Here is a 14,543-nt window from a genome sequence, read left to right on the forward strand (position 1 = left end):
TTAGTACCATGAATTGAAGATACAGTTTTGGTTCAGTTGAAAATAAATAATATTTAAAGGAGAATGTACTATAATTAGTTAATTACTTTGTGTTTTTTTTCTCTCTTTGTATTTTCCACCGTCAGCTATTTTAGCACTGACGAAAAACACACAACATCAACAAAAACTACAGAATTTCAGGCAAAAAACTTGAGCAAATAAAAATGTACTTATGTGTTTTTTTTTAATTTAATGTAGCTCTAGGTGTATTTTAAGATAAGTTTATTCTTTTGTCCTTGCAAAAAAATAAATGAATCATTTAAATACAAAACTATGTGGTAAACCGTTAAGAAAAATAGAGTAGAATAAAAATTGGATTTTAATAAGTTTAATTGAGCTTTGTAATGGTATAATCTTGGTTAAGTAGACGCAGTTCTTTTACAAACTTCTGCTGATAGCCTCACGTAACTTAGCGAGATCGTCTGCTAGTTCGTCCATCCTCTCTTTATTAATCTGAAATAATAAAAGTACTATTTCAAGTAAGGTTTGCAATTGTTTATTTGCTTTTCTGATTTTTGATTTCTGTTGTTTTGGTAATATTTTGGTTGTGTTTTTTCCGTCTGTTTAGTTTAGTTTTTGTTTTGTTTGTTTGTTTGTTTTTCTGTTTTGTTTGTTTTGCTTATGTTTTGGTTGATTTTATTTTTTTTATTTTTACTGTTTGTTTGGGTTTGGCTATGTTTTGCTTGTTTTGTTTATATTTTGGTTGGTTTTGGATTCTTCTTTTTCTGTTTGTTTGGTTTTGGCTATGATTTGTTTGTTTTGGTTTGGTTTTGTTTGTTTTAAACACAGACTACGCTTTGTTGCGAATTATCCGCGGTTGAAAGGTTGGTTGGTTGGTTAGTTTTATCGTTTAACGGCAAATTAAACATTTTGGTCATTTCTCAGGATAACTAACCAGTAATTTTATCAATTTCTCCGCAAGCTGAGAAAAAAAGTACAATAATGTCACATATGACGTCATTAGGCTAACTGCAAGTAAGAATGGAACATAAGCACGGCAAATTCGTCACATTCGATTATCTACCATAATACTAGTATAACACTAACTGCCGATAAGCAAAAAAAAAGTCTCCGCTTAAAGTGGTTTACACTGTATGCTTTTGTCAGATTTTCATGTCAGCCCTGATTTTTTTTAATGAATATGAATATGTTCATACATCACTAAGTCACGTGACTGTTTAGAATTATGATTATTCATTATTACATTTGTAAACATAATAAAATAAATTTATGAGTGCATTTTTTTCAAAGTCAGAGTTGTTCAGACATATTTTATGGACACTTTTAAGAATACAAGTTATTTTCCTACTTTAAAATCCTGAGAAAAAATAATATTGTTTTGATCGGAAACTACTTTACTATTTTATATTCAATGCAAAATATTACCCTTCTTTCTACATATACGTCATTATAATGATGGTTATATTGTCGTCTGCCGCCAGGCGATTTTCGCACGTGATCTGGCTGTTCTCTTGTACCATGGAGAATAAGTTTCACTGATTTCACGACCCCTTTGAAGTGACTTCCATTCTTAAATTGAAATACAACATACAAGTTAATTTAATATCTGGTAAAAAATCAAAGTATTTATGTATTTAATTTCCTACAGTTTTTCTTTCGGAATACACCGGGCCCCGCCGGTATCGCAGTCAATTTGTATACAAACCGCTGCCTAGGCATGCCAGACTGCCAAAAATATTATTGTCTTTGATTTTGATGGATTCTTATAATTCAGTGAAAAAATGCAGCAACTGTGAATCTAAATTATTAATATACGTACATGTATAAGTTTATTTTTATTTTCAATTTATGAAATCAAAGTTTTGTAACCAGTTCGTGTTTTTGGTATTTTCGTTTATATGAAACCGTAAAATATGATATAACAAGATCAACAAGGAAAGGCGGTGTTCAATGAACGTAACTCCTAAACGACCTAGCAACAAGAACCAGTGGCAAGGAGCCCAAACAAAAATAGGACAGTGCGCAAGGCAAGTTTATTATTATTATGAAATAAATAAATAAATAAATAAATAAATGAATGAATGAATGAATGAATGAATGAATGAATGAATGAATGAATGAATGAATGAATGAATGAATGAATGAAACAAAATAATAATAATATGAATGATTACATGAAATAAATAAAAATGTAATACGAAATGAACAGCATGAAATATATAAATAAATAAATAAAATAAATAAATTAATAAATTAATTAATTATAAAAAATAACAAATAAATAAAAATACAAAATAAATTTTCTTACCCTATCTCTAATTTGAAGTCTCCAATTTCCTTGAGGGTTTTCACCCCAGCTGTGTACTGACATGAAGGTCCATTCATCAAAACCATCCGTATTCTCGTCACTGCTCCTTTCTGACAACAACATTGTAACGTTCCCTATGATATATGAATATATAACCAGTTCAATAAAAACAAACATTTTCCTTAGTTTTCGACATTTAGTCTTGATCAGAAAAAAATCACGTTTATGAAATAACAAAATCATATTTTTGTTTCTGTGTAATATATAAAGGATATTGAATGAGTGTAGATTCAATACTGAATTTATTGAACGAGTTGAATAAAATTATATTATGCGAGCCTCTGGCGAGCTAAAAATTATTTTATTCAACGAGTTCAATAAATTTAGTAATGAAATTACACGAATTTAATATTCGAGTAATCACATACCAAAATAAAAGACCGTTTGAAGTGATAAAGAACCATTTTCATTGACGCGCCTATAGTACAACGCTTACATTTAGCGTTTTATTTATATAACGCAAATGACGTCACGGCAACATATATGCACAGTCGTGCAATACCATTTTTACGAACTCGCAAAATCGGCGCGGGTATGTGATAAAAAACAGTATGAAATCATTACATGTGGATAAACAGACACAGTTTATCATCTGAGGAAAATAATGTTTATCATCTGGGGAAAAAGCATTTAATATAACAAAATGAACATATGTGGAAAAAAATTAAGTGAATCTTCTGAGGAAAATAATGTTTATCAGCAAGGGAAAACATTGTTGATTACTGAAGGATCATCAGAAATTTAGTTTATCATCTTAGGAAAAACATTATGTTTATCTTTATTACTTTATTAAGTATTAATTTACATGTTTTTATATCTGATATAGCGTTTATAATCTGAGGAAACATTATCAGATAAGTATAAAGATTGTTTATCATCTGAGGAAAAAATACTTTGTACACAACTCAAGGAAAATACATTGCTTATAATCTGGGGATTTTATTTATAATCTGAGGGAAAACAGTGTTATTATTCAGAAGAAACTATTGTTTATAATTTAAGGAAAAACCTCATTTATCATCTTCCGAAAACAATATTTATCATCTAAGGAAAACAAAAACAAAATGTTTAATATCTGTCTAAAAGTACTGTTTATTATCTAAGGAAAACATTTATTTTTCATCTTAGAAAAGCATTGTTTATTATACAAAAAACTATTGTTTACTTTCAGTATGAAAAATGACTTTATACATCATCTGAGAAAAAAACGGTGCCCATTAACTGAGAAGAAACATTGTTTATCAAGTGAAAGAAAAGAAAAAATCTCAAGAAAAGATTATATGGAATTCACTGGGTATATTTTAAAGTAGAAATATAGAGAATTATACCTGAAGGGTTAAACAAGTCAATCGAAAGAGCTCCTCGTTTGGTATAGCTCATAGATAGCACGAGCTGTACGTGCTCGAGATAGTTGATCTCATTTTCCTGGCCTTCACACCCGTCCGTCGTCATCTGGATTTCAAGTTCTTTACCACTGCTTAAATTTCTGCATGTAAAACAAAATGTTGATGGGTAAACAAAATTCTTTTTTTTTCTATACATAAGAAGAAAATGCTCGGCTTGTTTAAAACAAGAGACCCGGTTTCCTGGGCTCATAAGTACTTACTTCACAGTGCAATAAAAGGGCTAGATCTCTATGTTAAAGGCAAAGCAGTCAATCACAGGTCAATGCTACCCATAAAAACAAACCATCATAAATTCTTTGAAAATATTGTTAGCAAAAGATCGAGTGCCACGGAAAATAATCTAATTTTAAGATGTTCAAAAGGTTTATATGTTTATAGAAATTTCATTTACATCTTTATATGACAACTGTTGTGTTACTTTAATTCCTTTACATATTTTACTGATTCGTTTTTACTGCGTCTGTCTATGCAATATATAATGTAAAAGTACACCCCCTAGCACCGGCTTTTAAAATCAGTATTCTATTTTCAACACTAACGCGCTTAAATCAATGATCCCAAAAGGACTGGTTTGATATAGTCTGTTCATGCAAAATCTCTCATGCCCCCTAGCACCGGCTAAATCGGTATTGATTCAATTTTCAAACATAAACGGACTACGATCAACGATCCCGAAAAGAAGAAAATAGAACAACTCTGAATTGAAGTACGGAGCAACTTTGTACCACTGCCAGACAGCACTTGACACCTGCTGTTGTGAAGTATTAAAATATTGAAAAAAAGTTGATCCCTCAGAAGCAATAAAAACAACAATATATCATGTGAAGCCATTACTCACTGTGGTAAATTGGAATTCAATGACGTCACTACACTACATATGGATTTCTCAGGTACAGTCTTCCACGTTCCGGGATTTGCTAACTTTATCATTTCCACAGCGTTTAAAAGTCCGAAGCCGAATGCAGAATTTACCCAAAAACCAGCGGCATTCTTTTTCCATCCTTGGTTATCTTTTAATGAAGAATATTCTGCCGTCCAAACAACAATGTGTTGCATATCTCTCCACGTGACATTTGGACTGTAATATACAAACATAAAGTTATATTATCATGTTTAGAGATAAAAATGTATATATTAAATGACATCTTGCTATATGTATCATCCGACAACAATTGTAATGATTTTGAAATGTGTTTGCAACTTCTTGTTAAACTGCTACAATTTTGTTTGTTTGATTGGGTTTTACGCCACATCGACACAGTATAGGTCATAGGGCGACGTTCCAGCTTTACTGGTGGAGGAAGAACTCAGGTGACCTTCCGTTCATTATTTCAGGCACGAACGGGCACCTGAGTAGAACAACCGACGTTACGTAAGCTAGCTGGTTAAACGGCTACAAATACCGTGATATAACCTCTTTCAACCATTTACAAAACATTTAACATCAAAGGTATTTGATGTTTGCTCTTAAGACTATAAATATTATACGATTGTAACAGATACAGGTTTTTCCCTTCTAGAAATGAATCAAAATGCCCTCTTACTTTGCCTCCAGAACGAGGGCAAATATCCCAGCAGCCAATGGTGCCGCGGCGGAAGTTCCGGTATGCCCTTGTGTACATTGATTATGCAGATCTGTACTGGTCTGAATGGAAACAATAAATATCTTTAAAAAAGATACTCAACCGACGTAAAACATGTTAAAATGCAAAAACATGTTTTTTCTATGTTTTCAATACAAATAGAAATGTTAGCAATGCTTGCATAACGATGACATAATAAACATAGCTTCTAGCTAAGAAAATACCAATTTTGTAAACATTTAAATTAAATTATAGCATATTGATATTGATGATTTTTCAAAGTAGGACAACTTCTATTTAAGGGATCATGTGATCTTAAAGATCTTGTTACTCATTTTTTATAGTTTTATATCATAAATATCATGCTCAAATGAAGATTTATCAAAATTGTAAGTTCCAAAAAGCATTTTTTGTAAAGATATTACCGAAAGCATAATTAAAAGTAAGAAGCATAATTACATTTATTATATACATATATAAAATTTTACTTAAGTGTGGTAACAACCTTCATTACAACATAAAAAAGTGCTGATCACGTGACATTAGAGGTAACATAATTTTAGATCATGTGACCTTGAGATGATCAGAAGTGTTATAGCGACTGTACTCACAATTCGTTGATCATTATAAGCACCACTAGAATATGCTGTAGCCAATGTTGACGCGCATTTTTCCGCATACCAAGGAGTGAGTTGTTTTTGCGAGGCACTACTGATTGAAATTGTGTATATACTTCCGGTGTAGCCATCACAGTCGCAGTTATCTCCCAGACCACCTCCATTTCCGGACGCCCACGAGTAGATAACTCCTTTCCCGCCACGTCCCTAAGATATCATAGGAATACGCGTTAATGTATTTGTTGCTTAAATTGCATATGAAGTTGGTTAAGCTGTTATTTGTTTAGACATGAGTAAAAAAAACTCTGTTTAGCATAAACTCCCTTAAAAATGCCTAACAAAGAACTTAAACTGGTCATAAAGAGTTTTCAAAATCGACTTATTGCTGATACAGTACAACTACATACTCCAGAGCAGCAGAGTTTATAGGAGACAAAAATTGCGGGAAACGAGTTTTCAAATTGACTAATTGTTGGTACATTACGATTTCTGGACAGCAAAATTCTTTGAGAGACAAAGATTGCAACTGTTGTTAACAGGTGTTTCTCTAGAGAGACTCAAATTATTGTGAAGTCTTTCTTTGGCAAGAACTGATAAGTACTGTTAATATAAAGAGGTAATTTCTCTGCAGATGCCCGTTGTGCAGAGGTTACACTTTATAAGAATCTTACACTGGGTGCCGGTACAGACCGGAATATCAAGATCGAGGGTAATTGTTTACGGCGGTAACGAGGCTTTGCCGAGTTTCCGCTAAACAGTTACCCGAGAGCTAGATATTTCCGTCTTACCGTCAGCCGGTGTTTGATTCTTTATCAATTATTTTCAGAACAGAAATTACGAAAACTGATATTCTCATTAGGCATTTTTTTCTTAACTCACAACTTCATTCACAACGGTAAAATGACGTCATCCTTAGAACGCAACTCATTCCTAAAGGTGCGAGACAATGACGTCATTTCGGGACTGTAAGACAGGGTTTCTGGCACCGGTGTAAACGGTAGATAATCCTGTCTGATATGCAAGAATATAAAACAAGTCACATAAGGATTAATCAGTTCTTACCTTTGTGATACCTTTTAAAAATGCCTCTTGTGCCAGTTTGCCTGGGCCTTCAACGGTTTTCCCATCATCATTGGGTCCCCAGCTAGCGCTGTATACATCTACATATTCGTGATTGAACGCGATTGCTTCCCCTTCTAGTTGGTCTGTCACAGTTCCATCCAGCATCCTTACACCTGAAATAATCCAAATATAAACTTACCTACATCAACATAGTTAGTTATATCAGCACTAGCACTTGGAGTTATAAAATCACCTGTAACCAATTCTTCACATTATCAAAGTGGATTGGTCTGCAATGGGCACATTTTCCATAATATAAGTATTTCGAATATTGATAAAAAAAAAAACAACAACAACAACAGAAATGCATCATTTGGATATTCTTATAAAATATTGCTTAAAAAATGTTGATAGAGGTCTAGTGTTATAAGTAATTTAGTATAAATTTTTATGATACAGGGATGAATATTTTGTTCAAGACCACTTCATTATTTGCTATATAAATATATGTAAAATCGGATCATGTATCTCACAGACCTTTCCTTATAGACCAAATCAAAGAAAGTAAGGGCATACATAGAGGATATTGAATAATTGTAACTTTATTACTGAATTTTTTGAACGAGTTGAATAAAAATTTATTATGCGAGCCTCTGGCCTCTCTCGTTCAATAAATTTAGTAATGATATTAGACGAATTTAATATTCTTTTCATCACATACCAAAAATAAAGACCGTTTGAAGTGAAAAGATGACGCGCCTATAGTATAACGCTAACATTAATTAACTCTATGTTTATAGGATGCAAATGACGTCACGTCAAAATAGATGCACGGCCGTGCAATACCATTTTTACGAAGTCGCAAAAACGACACAGCTATGTGATAAAAGAAGACTCACATTTTTTGTACTATCTTCATACCAAACATACATTTTTACAACTTTGTATTGATATGGAACGAAATATTTATATCTCCCATATATTTGGTTAATACAGAAATTATACTAGTTTGATTGTGTAGAAATCTTATAGCTTATATACCCACTTTCGAATCCGTTCCTGGACTAACCAGTACTGAGCAATGACTGTACAGTCTTTCCCCTCAAAGGAAACAACGGCTCACCCCTTGACGGGGTTTGAACCCACACAAATAAGCGATCGTTAGGTTACTAGCCCGACACATTAACCACTCGGCCATAATTTATTTGTAACCTTAAGTTGTCTGAAGAAATATCTTAATCTTTTAACCTCTTTAAACAGATAAACTTGGGGTCACTTGTGATACTTTTTCTTCATTTTTTAGATTGATATACATGTTCAATTAAAAATGACAAATACAATCCCAAACCAGTCTAGAAGAAAGAACCCTTCTTGGCATCAAATCAATTCTGTCTGTGCTATATTGAAGTGAAAAATAATTTTTTATCACTTTTCATGGTGCATATTTGCACAGATACCTGATAACAATATTAATTAAGATAACTTAGTAGCTAATTTAACTGATAATAGACTAGTAATTAAGAGTTAACTAGTTACGTAACTAGTTAACCTCTTAATTAACTAGTTAATTATCAGGTTATCTGGTGGCAGAAATATGCCACCATACTTTTCATACTGAAAAAAAAGTTTTGTACTTTGAGAATTGTTTGGAATACAAACCTCCGATTTTTGAATTATAGGCCACGCCTACTCCACAGAAACCGTTGTTTTCTACCATAGCAATTTCTCCGGCACACCTTGTACCATGTCTGTAAACGAGAGCAATATGATATATGACCAAAAATATCTCAAGAAAAATCAAACTATAGAATTACGTAATAAAATTTTTAAGAAAAGTTAATTACTCATAATTTAAGAAAAAATTACACATTATAAGCAATTCATGACAGATTTTACAGTAGTTATTAGTTATTACCTTATGTCTACTGCGTGACTAACGCAATAAGGGTTATTTTTGCATATTCTGAACTATGTTTTGTACTTTTGGTAAATATCAAGTGTCGTCTGAAGTGTGTAAATTTCAATCTTTGTTCACTTGACAATGTTTTAATTTCAATACAGTTTTAAAATGTTCGTGAAAATAACAATGAATCTTAATGCAAGCTGCTTTAAGTTTACCAAATTTCCTACTTTATAACACTGTAGATACAAAAGTATTGAGAGTAAAATTAAATCTATGTTATTTGCTTACATTATATTCTGTGGCTTATGCTTAAAAGATATTCTGTGAAAGAAATATTCAGTTAAAATTTACAATTTTTAAAAAGCTCAGTTTGAAGAGTACTGAATTAAATTTGAACAGCTTTACTCCATTGTCCGTTTGATGCATATTCTTTTTTTTCTTTTCTTTTTTTTTTTTTTTGTGGGGGGGGGGGGGTACGTCACATCGACACAGTATAGGTCATATTGCGAGCTTTACTGGTGGAGGAAAACCTCATTTCCCTTCCGTGCATTATTTCAGGCACGAACAGGCACCTGATATGATCCATTCTAATCAATGAAGTCATATTTTTGTCTCTTTATCATTGAATGCCTAGATTAACTTGAACTTTTAAAAGCAACATCTAATATCATAGGTCACATACTTGTTTTCATTGGTAGGATCGTATCTGGGGAATGGATCTTCATCGTTTCCATTTAAATCATAACTTGCTGCAGGGTCCTGAAATTACACAATGTACATGGTCAACTCAATCACGTGACTTCTAAATTTAGGCAAGTGTATTCTATATTTAAAAAGTGTATTTTATGTAAAGTAAATTATTATAGGACATGTGCATTCTTAACAATAACCAAATATGTCCTAATATAAAAGAACATATTTTGCCATGCGTATATTCTAAGATGTAATATGTTTTCTAGATCTCTAGCATTCTACTTTCTTCACACCTTCCTTAAGGTAAGATCCCTTGCATTGAGGCTAGAATTAATGTCGTCTGCATTGAAACTGAAGGGCGTGGGTTAAACCTTCAAGTGTCAACTTTTTCTCCCTTTTTTCTTTCTTTTAACATTTTGACGTGTCTCTTATTAAACCTTTCGGGAAGAAAAAAGGTTTTAATTTTATTAATGTAATTAATATGGGTATCTATTTGCTAACTAATGCTAAACCGAATGAAAAATACGGTACCTGATATTTTCAAAGTCTAATTAAATAAAAGCTAGATGGTAAAAGTATTTAATATTTTACAAGATCAACCAATATACTTGTGAGAAAATTTAGGGAAACTTTGAAACAACCTCAATTCGGCAATTTTTAGGGATTTTTTTTTTAAATTAGGCTCTCTATATAAGTAGGAAAATGGTAAAACAAATGTTTAAAATGGGTGGGGAAGGGGAAACATTTTCTTGCATATTTCATAAATTTTGACTAGAAACAAAGATTTTGCTTTTTTGTAGATTGTAAGCTGAATGTTATTTTTTGTTTCATAACTATGATAAATTGGAAAACGTTTTTCATACAGATGATATCATTAATTGTTTAGAGTTTCTTCATTTCTATAAAAAGAATTCTTTTAATAACCAAGCTTTAGGTTATAAAAATGTCCATAACTCGTAAACCATACGGTAAACTTTGTTTAAATTGTGCATACAGGTGCCCTCTATGACTTTTAAGACATATAAGTGACCTATGTTGTAAATTTTACAGTTCCTTACAGTACCCATTAGGGGGATCTTACCTTAAGTCACGCCAAACCAAACTGACGCCGACCATGTATTTTTTAATTAGACCTTTTTAACGAAATTCATTTAAATGTATTTATTGATAAGAATCAAAAGCCAACCAATTGTCACAATTCTTACAAACGTGCGCTATTGTTAGAGATATGCTATAGCAAATGCTTAGAACAGAAATCTTCTTTTATATATAAATTCACTTTGAGGCAAACTATATGTACAAACAAATAAATAAAATATGACTTACGTAATTCTTTTGGAGATCATCGTGTGTATGCTCTATCCCTGGCAAAATAAGCAGAACAAGAAATAAAGCAATAACATAAAAAGTAAGGTAATTATTCAACATATCTAGATGAAGGTCAAAACAGATAATGTGCCCGTCCGACATCCGCTCAAGTTTTATCCCAAATAAAAAGATTAAAATGTTTTACGTATGTTTGTGTTGCCTTATTGAGTATATCTGTGTTAACTCAAAGATTGAATTTTCATGTTTTAACATGTTTTGTTTATACATAAATTTCTTTAGCTCGAATGTGTAGGAAACTATAAGCTTATAGAAACATTTTCGAATCTGTTCCTGGAACCAACCAGTACTAGGCAACGAGTGCAAAATTTCTTGTTTACGGACACAACGACTTGCCCCTATATAACGAGGTTTGAACCCATGCGACTAGCGATCATTAGATTACTAGTCCGACGCGTTAACCTTTCATGTAATATGTCTTCCTTCTTGAACATGTTTTGAACATGTTTTTATCACCACGATTTATTTATCAAGTGTGTTTTTATCTTGTATGACAACAGTCATTTTATTTTTGCCTTTTTTTTGGGTGATATTATCGAATTTTATTGAATAAAAAAGGAAAAGTTTATATTTTGTAGCACCTTGTCATATCCAACCCTACAGTTACGCACTATTGTATTTTTTGTTATATTGTCATGTATTGAATTAAGTATTGTACCTGTATTGTTTATTATATTGTACTATATTGTCTTGTATTGTATTGGAGTGGTGTTTTGTAGGGTATTTTTGAAGAGCTGTGTTGTATTATAACGTATCGTCGTGTTGTATGATTTCCTTGTTTTATTTTGTTGTGTTATATTGGTTTTTGTTTTATTGCATTGTTGTGTTGTACTGTAATGTACTGGTCAATGGTGTGGTGTAAAGTTGTGTTGTATTATTGTGTTGTTTTGTGATATTATATTGTTGTGTTGTATAGTTATGTATTGGTGTGTTGTAAAATTGTGTTGTTTTGTGGTATGTATGGTTGTCATGTAATATATTGTTTTGTTGCATTCTTGTGTTGCATTATTATATTGCGATGCATTATATTATGTTGTTTATGCTGTTGTTGTGCGGTATTGCTATCAATGCAAAATAACGTGACGAAAGCTGTGTCTTAATATTTAGCCTTTCGGCAAGTACGCAATAGTTCGTACTCGCTTTTTTTCGTACTCTGTATTAAACTGGGTAATAGGAGTGGTGAAGGTTAAGAAAACAATGTATATGGCATTTGTTAAATGATAAGAAATAAGAAGACCTTAATTTCAAAAAGATTAACCGTTACACCCACGTCTATCTATCTTCATTTCGTTCTTTGCACGATTACCTTTAATTACTGTAACTTTATAAAACCTGCAATAATACACCAATGGTATTTAAAACGCCGTCACAAAAGTTAATTATCTTTATAACGGTTTCTCAAGTTGAAACTTCTAAGTCTTTTTGTCTTTGAAACTAGATCTCAATATTAATTTATCTTTGCAAATTTCTATGCAGAGTACACAAAGTATATTAAAAGAGACAATCTTGTTTACCTGGCTCGGAACCAACGTAGGTGGAACAGTGTTTTTTTATATGTTTATAAATGTTCTACAATTGCATTAGTAGGATGACACATATAAAGGTTTGGTCATATAATAATGTCATCCGAACGTTCATTATTTTCTGTCGTTTCCAGGAAAGATGGCTGAAATATCAATGCTATTTTATATCAAAAGAAAACATGTGTTTTTATTCAAAACGTATATGCTTAGAGCACGTGACTCTTTTTTTTCCTTTCATATTGTTAGTTATAAAAGATTTTGCCCTATACAAACGGTGGTTTCATATATATTCAGGACCGCAAGGCTAAAAAAAAAGATTCAAGAATTGACAGCAGTCGTGTTTACAATTTATATATAACAGTCACGATTATTCAATGAAAAGGGATGCTACAAGTATTATAAAATGTCTTTCAACAAAGACTACATTTGGTTTATACAGAATTTATTTGAGTTCGGTTGTGTAGGAAGCTATAAGCTTATAGACACACTCTCGAGTCCGTTCCTGGAACCAACCAGTACTTAGCAAAGAGTGTAATGTTTTTAAAGACTACAGTTAGCGAATGCTTGAATCAAACTAAGACATTCATGTTGCACTATGGAAAAAGTTAAAAAAATTATTTGCATCATTTGTCGCAGCATCATTCTAGCAAATTCAAAGAGGGGCAAGCGGCAATTTAATTTCGTCAGGAATGTTTTAGTATTGTTATGAGTTTTTTTACAATCGTCTTTTTGGACATATCTTTCTCGGTAAAACATTTGCGTTCCTTTCATGTCATTCGGAGGTCAAATTTAAAGTTGAGTTACAGATGTTTAGTGTTAATATTCCCTAAAAATATGATGGCGATTTTATACCAAATCCCAGCATGCATTAAAAGACGCAATGATGAAAAGATGAGGTTAAGACGTAACGTAGAAATTAGTTTTTATTACCATCATCAAGTACAGTCACGACAACGCCTTTACCAGTTACACCCATCTTCCAAGCCGCAAGAACGTTCAGATCGAGCTTAGGGAGGTCAGTATTTCCCTCTCGTGTATCAATCTGAAACAGAAAAAGATAACCATTTATATTTAAAGCTGCATGCCTCCAGATGAGCCAAAATATTTCAATAAAATCAAGTTTGAGAAAAATGTACTAAGATTTTAGGAAAAGTAAAAAATTCCAGCTTCCAGTAATAATTGACATAAATTGTGCGATTAATGGCTGATTTTTTTTCCAGTAATTATATCTATATTTCTACTCGTTACTAACGCAGTAAGGGCTATTTTTGCATATTTTGACCTCCTTTTGGTAAACTACATGGAATGTTAGTGGCATTGATAATGTGCAAATTAAAAAGGGTGAAAATTGTATGCAGATAGCACAAAAAGTAGCATCATATAATGCAGATGTCGCTAAATTCTAAAACAAAGACATCATATTTGTGTGCCGAGTTTTGCTGAAGCCGGTGCTATGGGGCGTAGACGATTGCTTATATTAACAACACACAATAAAAACCTTCAATCAACATTTTCTATCTTGTCATATTAGTCTTCCAGATTTCCATTTTCTTTTCTCAAGAAATTTTATTAATACAGATAAATCAATTATGATGTGATTTTACACAATTTAGTTTTTGGAGGATTTGTTAAAGATTGTTTATTTGTGTTATTATGTATCATTGCAAGGCAATGTTTGCCAGTCGTTTTGGCACAAAAATTAATTCTTTAACGTTTTACGAACATTGCTATGCGTCTTGCTATAGGAATGTAACACTGTGGTTCATACATATACATGTATATAGTTGCATCAAATGAACACATTTCCTCATATATATTACACGCTTTCTATTTTCACAGTATATAAACAAAATCACTGTACCCTGTCTTGTGAGCCTATATAATTCAATCTGTACCCTGACTTGCGGGTAAAAGCATATGTTACTTCCGATCACTGTACGTTACTTGGGAGCCTATATATTTTAACTTGTACCTTACTTGCGATAACAGGAAGTTGACTTGC

General features: G+C 32.1%; 1 protein-coding gene across 1 annotated transcript; it reads right to left on the reverse strand.

Moving 5' to 3' along the window:
* Positions 1-351: 351 nt before the first annotated feature.
* LOC132747204 (neuroendocrine convertase 1-like) lies at positions 352-13,584 on the reverse strand. Its single transcript, XM_060736535.1, has 12 exons — positions 13,472-13,584; positions 10,959-10,996; positions 9,622-9,698; positions 8,696-8,784; positions 7,037-7,209; positions 5,969-6,181; positions 5,319-5,419; positions 4,613-4,852; positions 3,697-3,854; positions 2,309-2,442; positions 1,426-1,569; positions 352-492 (listed from the first exon to the last, which is right to left on the reverse strand). Exons 1-12 carry the CDS (start codon positions 13,515-13,517, stop codon positions 418-420), a joined length of 1,488 nt encoding a protein of 495 aa, XP_060592518.1. The 5' UTR covers positions 13,518-13,584; the 3' UTR covers positions 352-417.
* Between the last annotated feature and the right edge of the window lie 959 nt (positions 13,585-14,543).

The sequence above is a fragment of the Ruditapes philippinarum genome, unplaced genomic scaffold (genome assembly GCF_026571515.1).
Source record: "Ruditapes philippinarum isolate M1 unplaced genomic scaffold, ASM2657151v2 ctg613_1_1_1_1, whole genome shotgun sequence".
NCBI classification, from domain to species: domain Eukaryota; kingdom Metazoa; phylum Mollusca; class Bivalvia; order Venerida; family Veneridae; genus Ruditapes; species Ruditapes philippinarum.